The sequence below is a fragment of the Oncorhynchus clarkii genome, chromosome 3, assembly GCF_045791955.1.
Source record: "Oncorhynchus clarkii lewisi isolate Uvic-CL-2024 chromosome 3, UVic_Ocla_1.0, whole genome shotgun sequence".
Lineage (NCBI taxonomy): Eukaryota > Metazoa > Chordata > Actinopteri > Salmoniformes > Salmonidae > Oncorhynchus > Oncorhynchus clarkii.
In genome coordinates this window covers 69674376-69700657 of record NC_092149.1, presented here as the reverse complement: position 1 = coordinate 69700657, position 26282 = coordinate 69674376, and the positions used below count along the sequence as shown (strand labels likewise).

Genomic DNA, 26282 nt, shown 5'->3' with positions numbered 1-26282 from the left:
TGCTTGGAGAGGGAATGCTGCTGCTTTCTACTTCTGATCATCTGTTGGGAAATTGACCTCTTGTGAACTTGAGCGTCTCTTTGCCAATCGATTTAGCTCTGTAGGACCCTGCAGAAAACGAGAGCCCTCGCTCCAGCCAGTCTCCGTTCAGTAGAGCGAGTGAGAGAGTAAGACAGAGAGAGCGCAGACTCCTCCTCATTCTTCGGTGTCAAAGTTGACATCAGCCCCGGAGCCGAGTTGAACGCGAGCCTCTTGTCTGAACAGGAGAGCGAGCTCACATCATTCAGTGGCGCATGCTTTACGGAGTTATGTACCTCGCGCTGTCTTGCCCTCTGAACTGCCTGCCGTCATGGATTGCAAACCGCGCGCGAAACCACTACTACTTTGTATTTTTCTGTTCATCTTGTCGTTTATTTGCCCAGCACTTCTGATCATCCACCCGTCCAATGAAGGTAAGAGTGAGAGAGAGAGGGTCTGACATAAAAAGAGAAAGAGTAAAGATCCATGTTAGAGAGGGGAGATAGGTTATGCGTTCGCTCCCAGAGAGAGAGAGAGCGTGGTAGGCTGCAGCGGCTCGTGTTGCAGTCTGGACCCCAGACATTTAAGGTTGTTCTAACAGCACTGATGCTGTGGATGGACGGGACAGCCAGGACATGTCATGATAGACCATTCGATAATGTCCAAAAATTGTCATGGCGGAATTTTAGCACATTTTTAAATGATCGTGTAATTATTTTAACCCAGTCTGTGTTTTGATCCAAGATGGATGTAATGCAATAGAAGGTTTGATGCACGGACTCCGTGTGGCGTTTTAAACTCTCATTAAGAGCTTTGGCCCGCTGGTAAATCGATGGAAACTGGTATTGGATGGGGGATCACGATAATCAGCTTTAGGCATTTAACAGTGGGGTGTCCGTGCATATATTGGTTGGAATTAACGATTGGTATTCCATCATTATTCTCTAAATAGTGATAATAATACATTTTGAAACGTGGATGCGGAAGTGTTCATTAATATGTTTGGTATTATAACTCACAGATCCCCATGTAGGCTATTGTCCCAAGACAACAACACCGAGTAGAAGCAGGCAGTTCAAGCGCTGTAGTGCACACTAAAGAACCAGAGGCAGGCAGTGAACCTCCGCTCCTCTTAACCCAGGCGGATCACACATTAGCCTAAATAGATGTGTATTTAGAAAATGCAGCCTATTCACATGAATTAGTATTCATTCACACGGATAGTTTATTGGATTATATAAATATGCCCCACTTTGTGGAGACGTGCTCGAAGGAACACGCACACTCTCTTGATTGATATCCCAAAGCGCGCTGTACGCAAGGACTCTTCCACTCGACATTTCCATCGCTTAACTAATCCATTGGCTACTTTTCCTTGAATAGGCCGCTCTCGACGGGTTGTTTATTATCGCGCCGCCGACGCAGGCACTCTCGATGGGTTGTTTATTTTCGCGCCGCAATACACGCATGCACACACATGGTCCAGTTATGAAATGATTGGCCTATAGTTTCAAATGGTAAAGCTCCTCAGGTAATTGCACATTGAGAAATTCCTGTAGCCTACTTGACGGTCAATAGTGAGACAAAGCCAAATACTAATCAAGAGTGAGCTCAGTAAAATGAAGCTATTTATTGTCATGCTATTATTGACTTGTTTTTACATGGTAATAGGCTTCGCATTAGTTATAGGCATTATAATTCAAATTTGAGAACATGTTATAGAATATATTTCCCCTGATGAATTGTAACATAATTGAACTGTAAACATATAGGCCTATAAACAATTTAAGTGAATAAATAGCCTAAGACCTTGAAGGCACACAACTGAAAACATGCGATCGACTAGACAGCATTTCCCCATAGGCCTATTCTTTGTTGCAACAGGGTGGACATATTGTCTACAGCACAAAGCCTATACCATAGGCGACTACAGTATCACTTTTGTGTTTTTCTTGTAGGAAAGGACAACGCTCGAATATAAAAAAATGGCCTGAGAAAATGGTATCAAAATGAACAACGAATAACGCTCAAAGGTCAGACAGATTAGGCCTATGAGCCAGCGCGAGAGGTCAAAGTTAAGGCCACATAACACAACTTTGTCTTTGGGCAATACAAATGCCTAGATTTCAATCCACATCATAGCTCTTTAACCTGATCAATGTATTGTAACGGGAAGGATTTACTATTGCTACAAACCAGTCATTCCTCCATGCATGTAAGCTGCTGGGTAGAGGCGCTTTATCGTATCGCCTTGTCTCATCTTTAGACCTATATTGTAGTCTAACTCATAGGCTATATAAACGGTTAATAAACCAAGCTTGGAGATTATGAAGTTACTTTTGTTTTTCGATTTGATGTAGGCCTAATTAAGTTTATGGGTCTCTGGGCAGCATGTTGGGATTGGCCGGACACAATTTATGTGTTTTGTTTTTTAGAAACGTCTGACATTTTGAGGGGATTATTTCATCTTTGATATTTTCGATTCTACAGCACATGCTTTTTGGCTGCTTTTACTTTTTGACACTTTTATTCACCTCACTACTTCCAGTAGCCCACACAGCTCGATCTCGGCAGGCCAGACGTCGACATACACAGTATAGTCAAGTCAAATATAGGCCTAGTCGTTTTATTTTTGTTAGCCTAATTATTGTTTAGGGCTATGTAGGCTATGCACTTATTTATTGGTCATGAAGTTATCATTATCTCCTGTGGTGGTAGAATAATCTAATAACAATGGGCTATATATCCGTTGTTAATTGCCCATTATTTTCGTAGCCTATAGCTTATTGTTTATAAAAGTCTGCTTTCGTGCAATGTATGGCCACCCGAAACACCCGGTCTGTCTACCAGAGAGTGTCAGTATCGAGCCGTTCTCACTGTGAAGCCTCACACGCTCTAGCCTATCTGTAATAATAGAAGTATCAAAAATACTTCTATCAGAAACAGAAAATGCACACTCTGCGGAGGAAGAGGGAAGAGAGGAATCGTCTCCCTGTTTGATGCTGTTTTTGTGCTCGAGGCACCGTGTCATCGGGGCCCGGTTAAATCAGAACCCCCTCCCTTCCTTTACAGGCTACACTGCATAAGTCCCTTTCATAAAGAAAACTTTAGCACAAAGCCACATTTTCTCCGTTAATTTTAAAATTCAAAGAACATGGACCATGAATATCTGGTGTATTTACTTTTATGAGCGCAGAACAAAAAATGGGGCCTTGGCTATATAAAAGTATCTTATTTGATATGCCTATATAGCTTTTCCCGCAAAATGTAGATTAAGTTTATAGGCTATGCATCTACAATTGACCCTACGTCGTCCGGGTTAGGGTTTGGCCGGTATAGGCCGTCATTGTAAATAAGAATTTGTTCTTAACTGACTTGCCTAGTTAAATAAAATAACGTCCTATTGGAAATATTCACTGCATTTTGTTGCCAAATATCATATCTATCATTTCAGAGCATACAAAGTCGTAAATCGACATTAGTAATACAGTCCAACCACTGTTCAATCCATAACGCCCTATTTTGGGGTTTAGCGGAACCACGACTCGCATGGCTCATTGGGCTGCATTATATAAAGCCCATACCCTAAAATAATAGACTGTGGTATAAGATAGCTTTAGGACAACCTGACCGTGCGTGTGTGTGTGTGTGTGAATGTTTAGAATAATCTGTGAAGCAGGTGATATAGTCCTGTTGTAAGGCGGGGGAAAATATGGACGTTTTAGAAATGTAAAACTTAACTATTACATGAGGACTAGGATTATGTCACCTTTTATGCTTCCTCTCAAAATTTAGAGGTTCATTAGGTTAATTATATTAACTATAATTACACAATAATATCAGGCTATTCATCATTATCATTAATTATAGGCCTAATGATCATGATGATGACAATACTCTTAATAATTAGCCAACATATATTGTTGTTTTTCTTGCAAACTTCTAGCTCCTCTTGTGTTTATTTGATGAAAGAATAAATATTTCAACAACTTCGGCAAGGTACAGTTTCAACATCACGCACAGGCTTCGCCTTAGCATGATCAGCATTTTAATGTTAAAATAGATTTTAGGGATCTGATGTTTCCCCACCAGGCCTTCAACTTTATAAATGTTAATTTATTTATTTACTTATGCCTATATTGTTTTTATTGTTTTCGTTTGAATTATCTTATGCCTATTGCAACACTAGACACGTTTAGAAAAGTTGTTCTCAGTACTTCGATGCTATATTTTTCCCCACATCATTATACCGCCCATTATTATTGTTTTATCTGAGGCTGTTTCATCAGGTCCTCGTGAGATCTTTAAAACCCATTGCACTTAAAACCAATTTGAACTGACATAAGAAAAATATATTGCTTTTGCAGATAAATATATTGTTCAAGTTTTAGCAGGATATTGTACTATTTTAAAAGCCATATGAACGCTAGATTGGTAGTGTGCTAGGGAAGAGGCCTACTGCGAGGTCAGACAATTCGGTCATGGACCAAAACATGGTGACGCATTTTTTTCCACCTTCCACATAAGGTAATGGTAGTTTTTCTTTAAAAAACAAAAATAAAATAAACCAAAATATAGAACAACGAATTGTGAAATACCCCTTAACTTGGGCCTGCCTATATAGACCCATAATTCAAATTGGCAGTTCAGAGAAAAAAATGCTGTGAAAATGGTGCGACCTATATACTGAATTGTATCACCATGTCCATATATTCATGTTTTCAATAGGCTATGATTTTGATCAAATGTGTATAGGACCACATGCTATTGGTTAAGGCTAGTAGCAGGACAATGGATACACTCCCTACCGTAATACAGTATGTCCCTGTAATCCACAACACAGAGTTATAGCAGTGACTTATTTAATATCTCCTCTCCTATCTGGGCAGGCTATCTGCTATACACACTCATATTTACAGAAGCAAATACATGTTTCTGCCATTTCAGCAGTGCTTGTCTAAAGCCATAGTTATGGGGGAACTTTGATGACCTACGACACTGTGTCTCGTATTGCAATTCGTCTAGTAGAAAGTAATATGGCCACTTTTAGGATTGTTCATTTTTGGGGGATAATTTGACCAGAATGTATGTGATATTGTAGGCAGGCGTATTGGCTTGATTTGAAGAGGGATTCTTGCACCAACGGATCAGTGTATTTTCTCAGTGTAAGTTATCTTTGAGCAGTGAGTGTGCAGCATAAAATGAGAGAAAGTCTTGGTAGGCCTAAGTGTAGCCTAAGTTTGCGGGAGCGCGTGCGTGTGTGAATAAGGCGGCAGTGGTGAGTCTGGCTGCGTGACGCCCGGTAGTTTCTCTCCCTGCCAGGGCGCCGGGAGGCGGTGGTATTTTTAGCCGGTGGCAGGGAGGCCTTGCCCGGAGAGGCCGGGGCAGTAGCCCCGCTGGGAGGACCAGAGGTTTGTGAGCGATGGTACCTTTCAGGGGGTCTGGAAATGTGCTTACACATGCTCCCGCTTTAAAAAATAGTGCTATCTCTCTCTCTCTCTCTCTCTCTCTCTCTCTCTCTCTCTCTCTCTCTGTGTGTGTGTGTGTGTGTGTGTGTGTGTGTGTGTGTGTGTGTGTGTGGTATACCTATCTGCTGGATGGGAGGCCTTTAGGTTAGTGGTGCGCGGATCAGCTGTTTGTTCACCCGCATCCGCCCGCAATTGCTAATAACCCATCCGCATCCGCCCGACTATATGTGATAAAGTGAAAATCTGAGGTCCGCAGCCAACCCTTACCCGAAAATATAGTAAATACGCTATATGCTATATAGGCTACAGTCAATGACGGCATAACAATTATTTTTTGCCAGATTTTGATATGTTTCTGCTTATAATTTCCGACATCTTGGTAGGCTATTTGTTAGTCAACTTGTCTGTAATTTGATACATGTATCTTCTCCTTTGTCATATGTTGCCCTAGAAGACTAAATACACCTTTGCTCAACAGAATAATGGAATAGGTCGATAGAATGAATGTTTCATTCTAGTTGACATCGGTAAAGTTTTTTCTGAGGGAAAAATACAATAACGCAAAAAAAAAGAAAGATTTAATGTGCAAAATGTCCAAATGACATCAGTTTGACCGGTTATAAGCGACCCAACGTGTTTCTGATAAGATTTCAGTTCGGCTTCGATGCATATTTTAATTTGTTGAAATACTATCAGCTTTCATGATGCTTTTATGATTAAGACCGCACCTCTACAGATGGTATCTAACTGAGCATTTAATTATCTCAAGATGCAGAAAGAAATACTATTTCTCCACTCCTGTTCCCAAGTCCAATTGTTGCCTTATTTTGGTGTATCATTTTACTGCAATAAATGCTTAATTCTACAGGAGTTATTATTAAGGCTATGTGAGAGGTTATAGACCTATCGTCAGTGTCCAGATTTCAGTTTCCATTTAACCTATCTAAACAGTAGGCTACAGTTCCTTTGACATACCATAGTCCTATTTGAAGTCCCTTCTTGTGACTGTCGATTTTGCATAGCGCCTCACAAACATCACACATAACATGGATATGTTATGCACTGATATGATAATATTTTACCACTTCACCAAATCTTTTGCAAACATGACTTTTCTGGCCCTCCCTTCTCTTTATTTTCAACTCTCCTTTTGCAGCTTTTGTCTTATTTAATGAAATGTACGTACATTTTTTCTGCTAGCTCCCCAAAGCATTATTTGGCGATTGGCTGTGTAGGCTATTTGGCGAGCTACAGTTAAGCCCTAAAGTTTAGGCTTATGCGCTAATATCAGATAGCCTAAAAGAAAAACCGAAATGAAGCCTAAATTGCACGATAATTATACATGCATTACTTTTTTAAAGGTATTGTTGCTCTTTACGCCCTTCAGCCACACAATATTTATTGACCCTAACCTGTCTGCCCCGATATTTAATGACCCTGCGGATATAACCGCGGGGACTGTGGGTTATGAGTCAACTTGTAGGTATAGCAGTGTAAAGTGGTGGAAGTGATGTATAGGCGGTGTTTATAGGTTATCCAATATCTCACAATGTATGGGTTTATTAGAGACACAGACTGTGTGTACGTGCGTGTATGCAGCCACGTCACACGTGATACAAGTCAGTATTCGGCTTCCATCCCATGCCTGAGGAAGTCGAGACAGGACAGCTCTCATTGTTGCCTCTGGTGCCAAATGTTGCATGTTCAAATCCAGCCATAGAAAGTTGTTTTAAGCCTATCCCAAACCTTAACCCTTATCTTAACTGTTCAGAGTTAATACCTAACCTTACGATTTTGGAGTTAATCCCTAAATTTAACCTTAAACACTTCAACATTTGACGTTTGGAACAACTTCGAATTTGAACGTCTAATTCTGACGTGAGACTGTGAGCTAGTTGCATGCGTGAGTTGTGAGAGGGGAACCAGCAGCAGCATCAGACACAGTGACACTCGGTGTGAATAATTCATGATGGGAGGAGAACATTTCACCCTGAACACACAGTCACAACCTGCAGATGTGCCTGGCTGCAGACAGACTACTGCAGACCCTTACACACATACATAACCGGCAGTCATAACAGGCGTGTTCCCTACATTCTGTGGCAGTCTGGGCAGACTGATTTCTATATCATGTTGATGTGTTCCTGCAGACACTGCTCACTGTGCATCCTGTCTGCCTACAACCCTGTGTACACTTTGCTGCAGAGCTGAAATCTTCAATAAAAGCTAATTCTCTACATCAGATGGAACTATTAGACCGGTGTTGTTACTCTGCCTCTGTCTTTCCCGTATTGACTCACCTGACTGTTCCCATGTTGTTTGCTCCCAGACCAGAGACCAGCAGTAGTCTACTCAGAAGACTGCTATTAATACTGTTCTTTACTGTTAGTTATCATAAAAAGTCTGTGCTTTCTGAAACACACTACGGCCGACTGACTGGGTAGTCACACTGACGAGAGAGTGTCTGTGTGAGTGTTCTGTGTGAGTGTTCTGTGTGAGTGTTCTGTGTGAGTGTCTGGGCATGTATTTGTGTGTGTGTGTTTGTGTGCATGTGGATCTTTGTGTGAGTGTGTGGGACTTTGGTGGTGATTTCCGGCCCATGCAGCTGGAGAGGCAGCTTCAGATAGAGCCATCTAATTTTCTGCTCTCAAATTCCCTCGCTTGGCTCAATTTAAGATGGGGCCTGGCTCGTTGAGAAATGTAAATTGGAACCAATGGAGCTGGATGCTGCACTGCTATAATCTGACAGCAGCAGATAGCTTTATTAGCTTTAATAGGAGTTTGTGTGTGCGTGCGGACCCTGTTTGGCTAGAATTTAGGTGAGCCTCAATTTTGTTGGCTTCAGTCTGGAATGTGCTAATAATCTTTATTTTCCTCTCCCCTCCTATACTCTCTCTTCTCCACTCCGTACTGTCCTCGATCCTGTGCAAACAGGAAAGGGAGGTAGCAAATCAATATAGAGTTAATACCTAACCTTAAGATACCTAACCAATTGGGAGCATGTTCAGAACTCCTCATAGAGCAGGGAGCATAATCTAGCTTCAGCTGATTTTCTTCTTGAGTGGATGGTCGAGGGCTGGAACATAATTCTAATTCATTTGTAGACCTCAAGATGCCAAAACAGATATAATGTTTGACTAAAACATAATCATTTCAAACCTTGCTTATATTTGTATACAATCAGATGTGTCTCTCTGTTATGCGCAGGAATACCTGGGAACAGATTTCCAAAATTAGTATAATTTTGAGCAGATTTCCTGGTGTTTTTATGTCCAACAATGTTTGTAAAACATTTTCTGGGGGGCCAAATAAAACCACCTGCGGGCAGCCAGTTGAGGAGCCCTGCCATAGAGACTGACACAGATCTTCACTCTCCTCTCAAACACTTGTCAGTCAGGATATCTGATCCCAGCCTCCCTTGAAAACACAGATCTTGAAGGAAGATTGAATCAAGATTAAATGAGCTTTTTCCTTGCTTTGTTGTTGCACCAGCGGCACTGCAGCCCACCAGAGGCCCTGTGTCACAGCTCTTATCATACTGTTCTGTCTTAGTAATTATAAAACGAGTTGTTGGATTCTGGATGCTGATTGGAAGAGCAGCATTCCAAGCCGTGCTGTATTCGCCGACATAGGTCCACCTACACTATATATACAAACGTTTTGGACACCCCTTCTATTTCAGCCACACCTGTTACTGACAGGTGTATAAAGTCGAGCATACAGCCATGCAATCTCCATAGACAAACATTGGCATTAGAATGTTCCTTACTGAAGAGCTCAGTGACTTTCAACATGGCATCGTCATAGGATGCCACTTTTCCAACAAGTCAGTTTGTCAAATTTCTGCCCTGCTAGAGCTGCCCTTGTCAACCGTAAGTGCTGTTATTGTGAAGTGGAAATGTTTAGGAGCAACAACGGCTAAAATGCGAAGTGGTAGGTCACAACAGCTCACAGAACGGGACTGACGAGTGCTGAAGTGCATAAAAATCTTATGTCCTCGGTTGCAACAATCACTACTGAGTTCCAAACTGCCTCTGGAAGCAACGTTAGCATAAACACTGTTTGTCGGGAGCTTCATGAAATGGGCTTCCATGGCCAGGCAGTCTCACACAAGCCTAAGATCACAATGCAAAATGCCAACTGTCGGCTAGAGTGGTGTAAAGCTCTCCACCATTAAACTCTGGAGCAGGTGAAATACATTCTCTTGAGTGATCAATTACACTACACAATCTGGCAGTCCGACGGATGAATCTGTGTTTGACGGATGCCAGGAGAACACTACCTGCCCCAATGCATAGTGCCAACTGTAAAGTTGAGCTCCTGAGTGGGTCCTGAATAAAAAAAAGATACATAAAGATAACACACACAAAAATAAAGTTTGGTGGAGGAGGAATAATTCTCGGTCTGTTTTTCATGGTTCGGGGTAGGCCCCTTAGTTCCAGTGAAGTGAAATCTTAATGCTACAGCATACAATTACTTTCTAGACAATTCTGTGCTTCCATCTTTGTGGCAACAGTTTGGGGGAGGCCCTTTCCTGTTTCAGCATGACAATGCCCCCATGCACAAAGTGAGGTCCATACGGAAATGGTTTGTCGAGATCGTTGTGGAAGAGCTTGACTGGCCTGTACATAGTCCTGACCTCAACCCAATGGAACACCTTTGGGATGAAGTGGAACGCTGCCAGCGAGCCAGGCCTAATCGGCCAACATCAGTGCCCGACCTCACTAATGCTCTTGTGGCTGAATGGAAGCAAGTCCCCGCAACAATGTTCCAACATCTAGTGGACTCTCCTTCCCAGAAGAGTGGAGGCTGTTACAGCAGCTAAGGGGGGACCAACTCCATATCAATGCCCATGATTTTTGAATAAGATGTTTGTCGAGCAGGTGTCCACACACCTCTGGTCATGTAGTGTATGTCTGATAACACTCACACCATTCAGATCACACAATCTAACCATAGCTCTCGATGACCGTTAGACAAAAGTTTAAATTAATTAACAACTAAAGAATTAATTGAAAGCTAACATTTGTGAAATAATATAATAATTTCCATATTTACAGTGTAGTAATGAATGTTGTACATATGTCCAGTCAGAGCCCATGATTTATCTGAAAACCTAAAGATGCCATTGTAAAGCTTAGGACATGAGAGTTACAGGTTGACAGGGATTGTAGATCCAAAGATTGGTAACAGCATATGTGGTTTCCTGACCCTACAGTACATGTGTATCAGTACTATACAACTCAGAGAAGGGACAGTTCACACAGCTGTAGCAGTGACTCAACAGCCTTCCAGGTCGCCACAGACCAGAACATCTCTTGCTTTGGAGGACAGTGCAGCAGGCTGTCTCTGTTTTGGTTAGCTCTAGGAAGTCCTCAGAGGGAAACAGGCCTGGTGTGTGTGTCTATATGTTCTAAGGAGTCCTGAGAATTGAGCAGCTGGGTAAATACTATCCTGGTAATGGCTCTTGACTGGAGGTCCCAAGGCCAGGTTTAGAGAGAAAGGAGGATGAGGCTAATTAGTCATCAGAAGGATAGTGATTCAAAATGTCCACAGTGGTGCCAGGACTACCTGCTTTCCCATAGTCACTTCCCGACACCAATCCCTGTTGTTATTCTCCTCCTCTCTACAGTGAACCTGTTGGACTCCAAAGCCAGCCAGGGGGAGCTGGGATGGATCTCCTACCCATCACACGGGGTGAGTAGTAGATACATGTCTCATGGTTTACACACGTCTTTACATTCTATTCTGTCTGTCAGCATTCTGTCCTGTCAGCAGATTTGTAGGTTTTAATGGTGCTAAGGACATTTTGAACAAACAATACAAGCTCATCTTATTTTCTGTAATCCTATGAGCTAAATCAAGTGGGATTAACCTATCCATAGGCTAAGTATGTGATAGGCTCACCATATGTGTGGATGGGGAGACAGATTGTGTTTATTTGTCTTGTTAAAGAGGAGGAGGATCAGCTTGTAATATGGTTAAATATGTATATATAACATATATGTTATACAAAGATCAAACCTTACTAACCTAGTATTACAACACAGATATCAAACCTTACTAACCTAGTAGTACAACACAGAGATCAAACCTTACTAACCTAGTATTACAACACAGATATCAAACCTTACTAACCTAGTATTACAACACAGATATCAAACCTTACTAACCTAGTATTACAATACAGATATCAAACCTTACTAACCTAGTATTACAACACAGAGATCAAACCTTACTAACCTAGAATTACAATACAGAGATCAAACCTTACTAACCTAGTATTACAACACAGATATCAAACCTTACTAACCTAGTATTACAACACAGAGATCAAACCTTACTAACCTAGTATTACAATACAGATATCAAACCTTACTAACCTAGTATTACAACACAGAGATCAACCCTTACTAACCTAGTATTACAACACAGATATCAAACCTTACTAACCTAGCATTACAACACAGAGATCAAACCTTACTAACCTAGTATTACAACACAGAGATCAAACCTTACTAACCTAGTATTACAACACAGAGATCAAACCTTACTAACCTAGTATTACAACACAGAGATCAAACCTTACTAACCTACCATTACAACACAGATATCAAACCTTACTAACCTAGTATTACAACACAGAGATCAAACCTTACTAACCTAGTATTACAACACAGATATCAAACCTTACTAACCTAGTATTACAACACAGAGATCAAACCTTACTAACCTAGCATTACAACACAGAGATCAACCCTTACTAACCTAGTATTACAACACAGAGATCAAACCTTACTAACCTAGTATTACAACACAGAGATCAAACCTTACTAACCTAGCATTACAACACAGATATCAAACCTTACTAACCTAGTATTACAACACAGAGATCAACCCTTACTAACCTAGTATTACAACACAGAGATCAAACCTTACTAACCTAGTATTACAACACAGAGATCAACCCTTACTAACCTAGTATTACAACACAGAGATCAACCCTTACTAACCTAGTATTACAACACAGAGATCAACCCTTACTAACCTAGCATTACAACACAGAGATCAAACCTTACTAACCTAGTATTACAACACAGAGATCAAACCTTACTAACCTAGTATTACAACACAGAGATCAAACATTAATAACTCAGTAGTACAACACAGAGATCAAACCTTACTAACCTAGTATTACAACACAGAGATCAAACCTTACTAACCTAGTATTACAACACAGAGATCAAACATTAATAACTCAGTAGTACAACACAGAGATCAAACCTTACTAACCTAGTATTACAACACAGAGATCAAACATTAATAACTCAGTAGTACAACAACACAATCAAAACACAAAACTGCATGACTTCCTTCCCTTCCCTATTCTATCTACTTCCTCCTGTGTCTCTACCAATGCCACGGTCTAAGTCTGCGTATGTGTGTGTGTGCGGTTCTGTGTGTTGGTCTACTGTGTTTATTTGTCTACCCGTTACCATACTGGCCTCGTGGGCTGCAGCAGCCCATTTCTCCTCTGAACTTTATTAAGTGTTGGCTGGCTGGAGCTGAAGGTAATCCTCTCATTTGTTCTATAGAGCTGCCAGCCCTGGTTTCCACCAGCTATATATTAACTACCGGCACTATAAAACCTAGAGGTTATTTTGTAAGGTTGAACCAAACACACTTACAGAACACTGACTTTTAATGTTTCCTGCTTATTTTGGACTGGGTTTGATGCCAGGTTTGGGTAATTGACATAACCTTTGAGAGTGGGAATTCCTCTATGTAAAGTTGAAAGATTCAGAACAGATTGAAAATACAGTGAGTGGGTTGAACTAAGGTATGGTACGTAGATACACTACTGAATAACCCTGCAGAAACCACTGCCTGCTGTGGTCTTGAACGATGAGAGAGAGGGGGATGAAGAGAAAGAGAGGGGGAAAGAGAGTGCGCTGGATGAAGAGGTAGGTGGAGAGAGAGCGCTGAATGAAGAGAGAGGGGGAGAGAGAGAGTGCTGATGATCAAGTCCTCAAGGTGAATCATGGGTAATTACTCATGTCGTTGGCTGACGGCGGCTGATAAGCATTCTGTCCTGAGAGCCAGTCCCTCTGAAATGATTTCTCAAAATGTGGTGGCATGGGGCCACACACACACACACACACACACACACACACACACACACACACACACACACACACACACACACACACACACACACACACACACAATACATATTGACGGTGACAGATGGGCCCCTGGTCTGTAAGCAAAGTGCTACCTGGTGTTACGGCACAAAATGCTCTGGTGTTACAGCACAAACAGCACCCCAACCCCACTGTGCACCCTAGCCTCATTCTAATTCAGCCATAGCACTGGGGTGTGTGTCACGATCACTCTGGTGTCGATTAGGAGTTCTTGATGACTCATTGTAGATTAAGATGTGGACGACCTCATCATCATGGTGCCCTCAGCAGGCCTATGTTTCACATCTTTGGAAGGAGAAATCCCTAACAGTTTACCCCCACCAATTTACAGATATATTCCACATTGTCTGAGGAACCAGAGGAGGAACTCATCTCCCAATGAATATCATGTCTGGTCTAATGAGAAACTATATATGGTACTGGGAGCCTGAGGTCTGGGCCTGCAAAGACATGTACACACTATGTTCTCTTGGCATCGCCACATCCAATTCCAGAGAGACACACTACATTACTGCTCTCCAGTCCAGAGCCTAATGGCACAGCTCTTTTGGCCAGAGTCCACTACTCCTCAGTCTCCATGTATTGTAATACCCAAACTCATTTAGTCACCATAGCACCATATTCCCCCAAATACAAACTGACTGACTGACTGACTGACTGAGTGAGAGGCCCCAGCTGCACTGGGAGAGAAGAGAAAAGCCTGTCCATAAACGAGAGATTAGCACATGGTGAGGCCTGGAGAGGGCCTGCTATAGAGGGGGACTGTAGGGGGGTGTAAAGGGGGGTGGGCGGGTGGGTGGTGGTAGGTAGTGTTATGGTTTTTCTCTGGTCCAAACTGTGATGAAAGTCTTCTGAGTTCTGTCATGGTGACCCAGATCAGGAAACTAAAGCTGCTCTGCACTTGGTTCTCTGGTTACTACCACACTGTGGGAATGGAGAGAATTAAGAGTGAAAAATAAATAAAGAAATGACTTGTCTCAATCAAGCAGCTGAACCGGACTCCTTATTGGACATTAGTCAGATCAATGAAGCTTCAGGTTTCACCACTGTCCCTCTCTGTTGGGTCACAGCCATCCATATCAGGAGTCCGGCTCCATTACATTTCTAAACCCTGAATACATTGATTCAAACTGTAAATAATATCCATTGTTTCAATTTTATGTTCAGAACATACCTTAGATGGTTGAAAACAAGGAAACAACTAAATTAAATGTGTCATTGGACTGAAGCTGTGTCCCTCAGGCCTTTGAAGTGGCCTGGGAAGCCCGCTTCTTGGTCAGAGTGTCTGATCATTAGGTGGACCCCCGTGACCTGGGGACAGTGGTCAGAGTTCAAGGGTAGGGTCTGAATGTTGTTTTATATCAATTCGTGTGAGAGAGTTGTCCTGACATATAGAAAAGTGGTGTTGCTAGTTTTAGACCCCTACTACTGCCTAACACTGGCCTGTCTGTCACTCTGTCACTTTCTCTCTCTGTGTACGTTTCTCTCTGGAGCACACATACTCTTTCTCTCTGACCTTTTGTCTCTCTTTCCCTCCTCCCACTCTCTCCCTTTAATAATGGAAACCTAGTCACTGTAATTCTGACCTCACAGGCATTTCAATTAAGAGGACGAGTATGGAAACTGAGAAACTTGTGTGTGAGAGTGGATACACTTGTACGTGTGTGTGTGTGTTGTGAGTGTGTGTCTGTGAAGGCTAAATCACAGGGGTCATGTATATGATACTACCACAGGGCTGTAGAAATGTCAGTCTTTTCTAACTAATGTAATTCCACTGTAACGTGATCAGGAGAAGGATTATAAGGTTATTACATATCTCTCTCTCTGAAACACCAGCTCTCCTCTCTCACTACCCCGCTGCCAGAGACTCAGCTAGCTGGCAGCTTGTGTGTGTGTGTGAGCATGCTTGTTGGCCTGCCTTCATAGCCAGTGCACACTGGGGAGTCGTGTTAGGGCTTTGCCAACTGCTGGTTCAACCGTTTCATTTCTCTCTCTCCTCTTTCCCCCTTTCTGTAACCCCCCTCTCTCTATCCCCTCTCAGTGCTGTAAAGAGATAGTTATACAAGCCCAATGTCATCATCACAACTAGAGAGGATCGAGAGGCTGTACAGTTGAGAGATGACGTCTCTCATGTCAAAGACATGCAGAAAGAGAGGGAGAAAGTAAAGAGGAGAAAGGAATAGTGGAAAGGAGCGAGGGAAGGGTGAAGTCATAATGATGTCATGTCAGGCAGGGGATGGTCTGCACATCGTAGAATAACTTTCATTTGTTTAGGCAGCAGTGGTTTAAAGCACAGTAACTCTCTGGAATGGGATGGTACAAACGCACGCACACACACGCACGCACGCACGCACACACACACACACACACACACACACACACACACACACACACACACACACACACACACACACACACACGCAGGCACATACGCACGCACGCACGCATGCACACACACGCAGGCACACACGCACGCACGCATGCACACACACACACGCACGCACACACGCACGCACACACACACACACACACACACACACACACACACACACACACACACACACACACACACACACACACACACACACACACACACACACACACACACACACACACACACACACACACACACACACACACTGCATATCTCAGTTACTCTGAGCTCACACCTGGGTTTCATTTCTAACCTCTGCTTCCACTGCCCCTCTCTAACCGCGCTGGCAAGCCTGTGTGTGTTGGGGATCCTCTTCCAGTGTTTGTGGATCACAGAGAACTTATACAAAGACAGCATTAGTGGAAAGAGCCAGCACTAACAATTACATTTGATATATTTCAATGTGCATCATATCGCTCTACATGAAGACACATGAACTCGTAATAGTATAAACCCTGTTCCCATCTCCTTTCAAAGTGAGAGAGAGAGAGAGGTTTGTTCGTACCCTTGTTCGTACCCTTGCTAAAAGTCTGTGGAAGGACGACAAAGAATCCCCTCTAATGCTGGAAAGAGACTTCCATATGTAGAAGATGTGTGTGAGAAGAATACCTGGCTTCAACAGCTGCAATCAGAGAGAGAGAGGGAGTGTGGAGAAAGGATGATGTTGACAGAGCAAGAGAAATGGGGGACGGTTAAAATAAGATAAATTATGAATGCTGTTGGTTGCCAAGTAAATCACTATTATTGTAATAGAAAACACACTCTGATCATCATTAAAATGAAGTTCCACTTACCCAGAGCAGACCTCTGTGTGTAGGAGAGACTCATTCATTCAGCTACTCATGACTGATGGAGAATAATGTCATTTAAAGCCATGCAATTTAATAAGTGTCACTTTAGCCACAATAATAACCATATTTCAAGTGTTTCCCTATTCATCACATCTTTGATTCAAAGTTGAACCGCTGGGCGACTAAACTACATGATGTATGATTATCCTGGTGTGTTTAGAATAAAGAATTGGAATGACATTCTATCTCTCTCCTCCTTTCTTTCCTCCCTCTCTCCATCTCTCTCTTCTCAGTGGGAGGAGATCAGCGGAGTTGACGAGCACTACACTCCCATCAGGACCTTCCAGGTGTGTAACGTGATGGAGTACAGTCAGAACAACTGGCTGAGGACCAACTGGATCCCCCGCCAGTCGGCCAAGAAGATCTACGTGGAGCTAAAGTTCACCCTGAGAGACTGTAACTCCATCCCCCTGGTCCTGGGGACCTGCAAGGAGACCTTCAACCTGCTGTACCTGGAGACGGATGAGGACCAGGGCAGCCGCTTCAGAGAACACCAGTTCTCCAAGATCGACACCATCGCTGCAGACGAGAGCTTCACTCAAATGGACCTGGGGGACCGCATTCTGAAGCTCAACACGGAGGTCCGGGAGGTGGGGCCTGTTACCAAGAAGGGCTTCTACCTGGCGTTCCAGGACGTGGGGGCGTGTGTGGCCCTGGTGTCAGTCAGGGTGTACTTTAAGATGTGCCCGTTCATCGTTAGGAACCTGGCCTCATTCCCTGACACGGTGCCCATGGACTCTCATTCATTGGTCGAGGTGAAGGGCTCGTGTGTCAATCACTCAAAGGAGCAGGAGCCACCACGTATGTACTGTAGCACAGAGGGAGAGTGGCTAGTGCCCATAGGGAAGTGTCTGTGTAACGTCGGCTATGAGGAGCGAGGGAGCTCCTGCCAAGGTAAGACAGTCATACTACTCCCTGTACTTATTTTAATTTCTGTATTTATTTCTTATTTTATCTCCCTTTCACCTCCCTACCTCTCCATCGCTGAAATATACATTCCTAGTCGATACTCAACATTGGATCTGAGTGTACACAGTACCTTGTAACATTTTGAAAGCACGGTTTCAGCTGTGGTGAAGTTCTGATCTATTACACAGATACACACACCTCATATCTGTCGGCCATCTCTGGCCTTTGCTCTAACCACTAGAAACCCAGTATGTGTGTGTATGAGGGTTGGGTGAGAAGTTCTGTGTGTATGGTAGAGGGCCCAGCTTACAGTAGTTATATATGTGAGCTCCTCCTCTCTCACCTCATCAGGATGGAGGAAGGACCAGTTCTCTGTGTGTATGTCTGCTGTTGGAGGCCATGGAGAGAGGGGGATATCAGAGGAAAGGGTGTGTGCTGCTGAGGGCTGGGACATGATAGTGATCTGGGCTGGTGTTTTGGGTGTTTTGACATGGGCAGAGGGCTGGGAAATAGGCCTGGACAAGATTATGTTATATGATATTGTGTGCAAAGATATGGTGATATGATGAGATGGTGTGTGTAAGGGGAACTTTTGGTTCCAATGGGAGCACTGTGCCCAGAGAAATTACTACAGCTCAGAAAGTCAAGAGACCATCTACTCCTCTTCTCTCTTTTCAGATGGGAATGTTTTCTGTGTTGATCGCTGTGTGAAGATATTGATCCACTCTCTGTGCATTCACTATTCTATGGATGAGTGAGTGGAAGGATGAATGAGTCATGTTGAATTAAAAATCAAAGGTAATCTCCCAGGTCAAGTTCTGGTGTCAAGGGTAAGAAAGAGAGAAGACCCTTTCCTTCAAGTGAAAGAAAGAGACAAATCGTAGTGTGAGGCAACTTTTCCTCCTCACTCGGTCTCTGGGTCTCTTGGTGTCTCTGTCGCGCTTTCTCTCTGTCTCTGTCTCTCTCTCTCTCTGTGTCTCTCTCTGTGTCTCTCTCTCCTGTCAGTGTGAGTAGTGTGAATGTTTGGGTGTATTTGACAATCTCTTATTAGTTTCACTGACGGCTAATGGAGTCTAATAAGGGCTTATGTTACGCCGGTTATGACAGCTGCACTGTGACTCACACACACACACACACACACACACACACACACACACACACACACACACACACACACACACACACACACACACACACACACACAGCCCCCCGTGTACAGCGACAGCGAGGGGCCCAGTGCGCAGCTCGGCCCCCAGTGTTAACAGACAGATGAGTGTTGAGGGGCGTGCGGTGGGTAGCTGAGTGGCTACGCTAACACCGGGATATGTTTAGGTTTCCAGAACTACTTCTCCTATCTGTGTGTGTTTTTGTAACTCTGAGTCAGATTTTGAGAAAGGCTTTACTTCACTGAATATTTCATGGAGTGTGTTTTCTTTGAGAAGTGACGCAGCATTTTCTATTTGTCTTTGCACGGTGTGTGTGTGTGTGTGTGTGTGTGTGTGTGTGTGTGTGTGTGTGTGTGTGTGTGTGTGTGTGTGTGTGTGTGTGTTTTGTACTGCGTGCCTCGTGTATGTTTTTATGTATATTTTATACTTTTTTTGTTGGTCGGTCTATGTTTGTATAGGCCTCAAAGAGTACTTTATTTGTTTATTAGGATCCCCATTAGCTTTTGCAGAAGCAGCAGCTCTCTTCCTGGGGTCCACAATTAAACACCGAACATGACAAGTAACAAAACACTGATACATTGATAGACAAGGACAGTCACAGAAATGTAAAATACAACGATTTACAAACAATGTAACAAAAAAAATATATAAAAAATACAATACAAAAATAATGTGTGTGTCTGTGTCATAGTCCCTGCCGTTCGATGAGTTGTTTTTAAAGGTGATTTAGGTGTTTGCTTGGGTAATTGGAGATGTCCATGCGATCATTGCTCTGTATAAAACTGTGCATTTCTGTGAATTAGTTTCGGACTTGGGGACTGTGAAGAGACCCCTGGTGGCATGTCTTGTGGGGTATGTATAGGTGTTTGAAGAGACCCCTGGTGGCATGTCTTATGGGGTATGTATAGGTGTCTGAAGAGACCCCTTTTGGCATGTCTTGTGGGATATGTATAAGTATCTGAAGAGACCCCTGGTGGCATGTCTTGTGGGGTATGCATAGGTGTCTGAATAAACCCCTGGTGGCATGTCTTGTGGGCTATGTATAGGTGTTTGAAGAGACCCCTGGTGGCATGTCTTATGGGGTATGTATAGGTGTCTGAAGAGACCCCTGGTGGCATGTCTTGTGGGATATGTATAAGTGTCTGAAGAGACCCCTGGTGGCATGTCTTATGGGGTATATATGGGTGTCTGAGTTTAGTGTTCCTTGATTATGCAGACACTGGAATTTTTGTCACAATAATATGTATCATACAAACTAGGAGAAGCAGTTAATATCTTGTCAATCCTCAACCAGGAAAGACTGGCATGCATGTTGTTGATGTTAGTTCGGCATGTGCAGTTAAAGGCATGCTGCTCTGTTTTGAGACAGCTGCAGCTTTGTGCGGTCTTTCTTTGCTGCCCTTGTGTCGTGCCCTGACCATAGTAAGCTGTTTATTCTCTGTGTTGGTTGGGGCGTGATAGTGACTAGGGTGGGTCATCTAGGTTTTTGTATGTCTATGTTGGCCTGATATGGTTCCCAATCAGAGACAGCTGTTTATCGTTGTCTCTGATTGGGGATCATATTTAGGTAGCCATTTCCTCATTTATGTTTGTGGGATCTTGTCTACGGATAGTTGCCTGTGTGCACCAGTAGCGTCACGTATCGTTTATGCGTTCATGTTTTGTTCGTGAGTTTCTGTTTATTAAAAATATGTGGAACTCTACTCACGCTGCGCATTGGTCTACTCATTACAACGAGCGTGACACCTTGGCCATATTACCAGACAGTAATCAAGATGGGACAAGACCAGTGCCTGAACAACTAGTACAGTTGATTTTTGTGTCATCGTTTTAGAACAGAAATACCCCTCCCCATCTTCACAACAACTTAGTCAACATAACTTGCCCATGACACTTGACCATCCAATGTTATACCTAGGTTTAGATGTATTTAAGACCAGTTTATTATGAATCATCCATTCTGATACTGACTGGAACTCATTATTTCTGGGTGCTTTGGGTGCTGACATGTAGTCCGCATGCATAGTCATTCTAGCTTCATGTAAGACCAGTGACAAATTATTTGTACAAAATAGAGAAGAGTAACACCCAAGGTCTGAGGGACACAGCAATGTACATATCTGATGTTAGGGAAGCTACCATTGAAGAACCCTCTCTGCGTTCTATTGGATAAATAACTCTCCAACCATGTGTTAGCAGGTGATGTAAAGCCATAGCAAGTGAGTTTCTTCAATCAGATTCAGATCAGATTATGATCAATAACATCAAAAGCAGCACTAAAATCTAACAATAAAGCTACAAATATCATATGATGCATTTATTTGAACCAATCATCAGTCATCTGAGTCAGTGTTGTACAGTTCCCTTCTCTATATGCATGCTGAAAGTAATTAGTTAACTTGTTCTCTGAAAAATAGCATTGTATTTGGTCAAGCACAATCCTATCTATCAGTTTACTAAAAACAGGTAGCAAACTGATTGGGCAGCTGTTAGAGCAAAGGGTGCTTTACTATTTTTAGGCAGTGGAATTACTTTAGCTTCCTTCCACGACTGTGGACACACACCCATTTAGGCTTTGGTTAAAGATATAGCAAATAGGGGCAATACAGTCTGCTACCGTTCTCAATGGTTTCCCATCAAGGTTGTCTATACCTGGTGGTTTATCATTATTGATAACATTAGTTTCCCATCAAGGTTGTCTATAACTGGTGGTTTATCATTATTGATAACATTAGTTTCCCATCAAGGTTGTCTATATACCTGGTGGTTTATCATTATTGATAACATTAGTTTCCCATCAAGGTTGTCTATACCTGGTGGTTTATCATTAGTGATGGATAACAATAGTTTCCCATCAAGGTTGTCTATACCTGGTGGTTTATCATTATTGATAACAATAGTTTCCCATCTAGGTTGTCTATACCTGGTGGTTTATCATTATTGATAACAATAGTTTCCCATCAAGGTTGTCTATATAACTGGTGGTTTATCATTATTGATAACATTAGTTTCCCATCAAGGTTGTCTATACCTGGTGGTTTATCATTATTGATAACATTAGTTTCCCATCAAGGTTGTCTATATAACTGGTGGTTTATCATTATTGATAACATTAGTTTCCCATCAAGGTTGTCTATACCTGGTGGTTTATCATTATTGATAACATTAGTTTCCCATCAAGGTTGTCTATATACCTGGTGGTTTATCATTATTGATAACATTAGTTTCCCATCAAGGTTGTCTATACCTGGTGGTTTATCATTATTGATAACATTAGTTTCCCATCAAGGTTGTCTATATAACTGGTGGTTTATCATTATTGATAACATTAGTTTCCCATCAAGGTTGTCTATATAACTGGTGGTTTATCATTATTGATAACAATAGTTTCCCATCAAGGTTGTCTATACCTGGTGGTTTATCATTATTGATAACAATGGTTTCCCATCAAGGTTGTCTATACCTGGTGGTTTATCATTATTGATGGATAACAATGGTTTCCCATTAAGGTTGTCTATACCTGGTGGCTTATCATTATTGATAACAATAGTTTCCCATCAAGGTTGTCTATACCTGGTGGTTTATCATTAGTGATAACATTAGTTTCCCATCAAGGTTGTCTATACCTGGTGGTTTATCATTAGTGATGGGTAACAATAGTAGGTTGTCTATACCTGGTGGTTTATCATTATTGATGGGTAACAATGGTTTCCCATTAAGGTTGTCTATACCTGGTGGTTTATCATTATTGATAACAATAGTTTCCCATCAAGGTTGTCTATACCTGGTGGTTTATCATTATTGATAACATTAGTTTCCCATCAAGGTTGTCTATACCTGGTGGTTTATCATTAGTGATAACATTAGTTTCCCATCAAGGTTGTCTATACCTGGTGGTTTATCATTAGTGATGGGTAACAATAGTAGGTTGTCTATACCTGGTGGTTTATCATTATTGATGGGTAACAATGGTTTCCCATTAAGGTTGTCTATACCTGGTGGTTTATCATTATTGATGGATAACACTAGTTTCCCATCAAGGTTGTCTATATAACTGGTGGTTTATCATTATTGATAACATTAGTTTCCCATCAAGGTTGTCTATACCTGGTGGTTTATCATTATTGATAACATTAGTTTCCCATCAAGGTTGTCTATATACCTGGTGGTTTATCATTATTGATAACATTAGTTTCCCATCAAGGTTGTCTATACCTGGTGGTTTATCATTATTGATAACATTAGTTTCCCATCAAGGTTGTCTATATAACTGGTGGTTTATCATTATTGATAACATTAGTTTCCCATCAAGGTTGTCTATATAACTGGTGGTTTATCATTATTGATAACAATAGTTTCCCATCAAGGTTGTCTATACCTGGTGGTTTATCATTATTGATAACAATGGTTTCCCATCAAGGTTGTCTATACCTGGTGGTTTATCATTATTGATGGATAACAATGGTTTCCCATTAAGGTTGTCTATACCTGGTGGCTTATCATTATTGATAACAATAGTTTCCCATCAAGGTTGTCTATACCTGGTGGTTTATCATTATTGATAACATTAGTTTCCCATCAAGGTTGTCTATACCTGGTGGTTTATCATTAGTGATAACATTAGTTTCCCATCAAGGTTGTCTATACCTGGTGGTTTATCATTAGTGATGGGTAACAATAGTAGGTTGTCTATACCTGGTGGTTTATCATTATTGATGGGTAACAATGGTTTCCCATTAAGGTTGTCTATACCTGGTGGTTTATCATTATTGATAACAATAGTTTCCCATCAAGGTTGTCTATACCTGGTGGTTTATCATTATTGATAACATTAGTTTCCCATCAAGGTTGTCTATACCTGGTGGTTTATCATTAGTGATAACATTAGTTTCCCATCAAGGTTGTCTATACCTGGTGGTTTATCATTATTGATAACATTAGTTTCCCATCAAGGTTGTCTATACCTGGTGGTTTATCATTATTGATAACAATAGTTTCCCATCAAGGTTGTCTATACCTGGTGGTTTATCATTATTGATGGGTAACAATGGTTTCCCATTAAGGTTGTCTATACCTGGTGGTTTATCATTAGTGATGGGTAACAATGGTTTCCCATTAAGGTTGTCTATACCTGGTGGTTTATCATTAGTGATGGGTAACAATGGTTTCCCATTAAGGTTGTCTATACCTGGTAGCTTATCATTATTGATGGATAACAATAGTTTCCCATTAAGGTTGTCTATACCTGGTGGCTTATCATTATTGATGGATAACAATAGTTTCCCATTAAGGTTGTCTATACCTGGTAGCTTATCATTATTGATGGATAACAATAGTTTCCCATTAAGGTTGTCTATACCTGGTGGCTTATCATTATTGATGGATAACATTAGTTTCCCATCAAGGTTGTCTATACCTGGTGGTTTATCATTATTGATAACAATAGTTTCCCATCAAGGTTGTCTATACCTGGTGGTTTATCATTATTGATAACATTAGTTTCCCATCAAGGTTGTCTATACCTGGTGGTTTATCATTATTGATAACATTAGTTTCCCATCAAGGTTGTCTATATACCTGGTGGTTTATCATTATTGATAACATTAGTTTCCCATCAAGGTTGTCTATATAACTGGTGGTTTATCATTATTGATAACATTAGTTTCCCATCAAGGTTGTCTATACCTGGTGGTTTATCATTATTGATGGATAACAATGGTTTCCCATCAAGGTTGTCTATATAACTGGTGGTTTATCATTATTGATAACAATAGTTTCCCATCAAGGTTGTCTATACCTGGTGGTTTATCATTATTGATGGATAACAATGGTTTCCCATCAAGGTTGTCTATACCTGGTGGTTTATCATTATTGATAACATTAGTTTCCCATCAAGGTTGTCTATACCTGGTGGTTTATCATTATTGATAACATTAGTTTCCCATCAAGGTTGTCTATACCTGGTGGTTTATCATTATTGATAACATTAGTTTCCCATCTAGGTTGTCTATATCTGGTGGTTTATCATTAGTGATGGATAACAATAGTTTCCCATTAAGGTTGTCTATACCTGGTGGTTTATCATTATTGATGGATAACAATGGTTTCCCATCAAGGTTGTCTATACCTGGTGGTTTATCATTATTGATGGATAACAATGGTTTCCCATCAAGGTTGTCTATACCTGGTGGTTTATCATTATTGATAACAATAGTTTCCCATCAAGGTTGTCTATACCTGGTGGTTTATCATTATTGATAACATTAGTTTCCCATCAAGGTTGTCTATACCTGGTGGTTTATCATTATTGATAACATTAGTTTCCCATCAAGGTTGTCTATATACCTGGTGGTTTATCATTATTGATAACATTAGTTTCCCATCAAGGTTGTCTATAACTGGTGGTTTATCATTAGTGATGGGTAACAATAGTAGGTTGTCTATACCTGGTGGTTTATCATTAGTGATGGGTAACAATAGTAGGTTGTCTATACCTGGTGGTTTATCATTATTGATGGGTAACAATGGTTTCCCATTAAGGTTGTCTATACCTGGTGGTTTATCATTAGTGATGGGTAACAATGGTTTCCCATTAAGGTTGTCTATACCTGGTGGTTTATCATTAGTGATGGGTAACAATGGTTTCCCATTAAGGTTGTCTATACCTGGTAGCTTATCATTATTGATGGATAACAATAGTTTCCCATTAAGGTTGTCTATACCTGGTGGCTTATCATTATTGATGGATAACAATAGTTTCCCATTAAGGTTGTCTATACCTGGTGGCTTATCATTATTGATGGATAACACTAGTTTCCCATTAAGGTTGTCTATACCTGGTGGCTTATCATTATTGATGGATAACAATGGTTTCCCATTAAGGTTGTCTATACCTGGTGGTTTATCATTATTGATGGATAACAATGGTTTCCCATCAAGGTTGTCTATACCTGGTGGCTTATCATTATTGATGGATAACAATAGTTTCCCATTAAGGTTGTCTATACCTGGTGGCTTATCATTATTGATGGATAACACTAGTTTCCCATCAAGGTTGTCTATATACCTGGTGGTTTATCATTATTGATGGATAACAATAGTTTCCCATTAAGGTTGTCTATACCTGGTGGCTTATCATTATTAATGGATAACAATGGTTTCCCATCAAGGTTGTCTATATAACTGGTGGTTTATCATTAGTGATAACATTAGTTTCCCATTAAGGTTGTCTA

At 41.4% G+C, this 26282-nt stretch overlaps 1 protein-coding gene across 2 annotated transcripts in view; it reads left to right on the top strand.

The window, feature by feature from the left end:
• Positions 1-234: 234 nt before the first annotated feature.
• Positions 235-26282, top strand: part of LOC139402675 (ephrin type-A receptor 3-like) — a 148881-nt gene continuing 122833 nt past the window's right edge. The window contains exons 1-3 of one of the 2 annotated variants that reach the window (XM_071146581.1): positions 235-452; positions 11119-11183; positions 17209-17869. In XM_071146581.1, the coding sequence (XP_071002682.1) occupies positions 350-452; positions 11119-11183; positions 17209-17869 (829 nt within the window). In that variant the 5' untranslated portion in view covers positions 235-349. The remainder of the gene's footprint in view (positions 453-11118; positions 11184-17208; positions 17870-26282) is intronic. The other variant, XM_071146573.1, reaches the window with a different exon arrangement.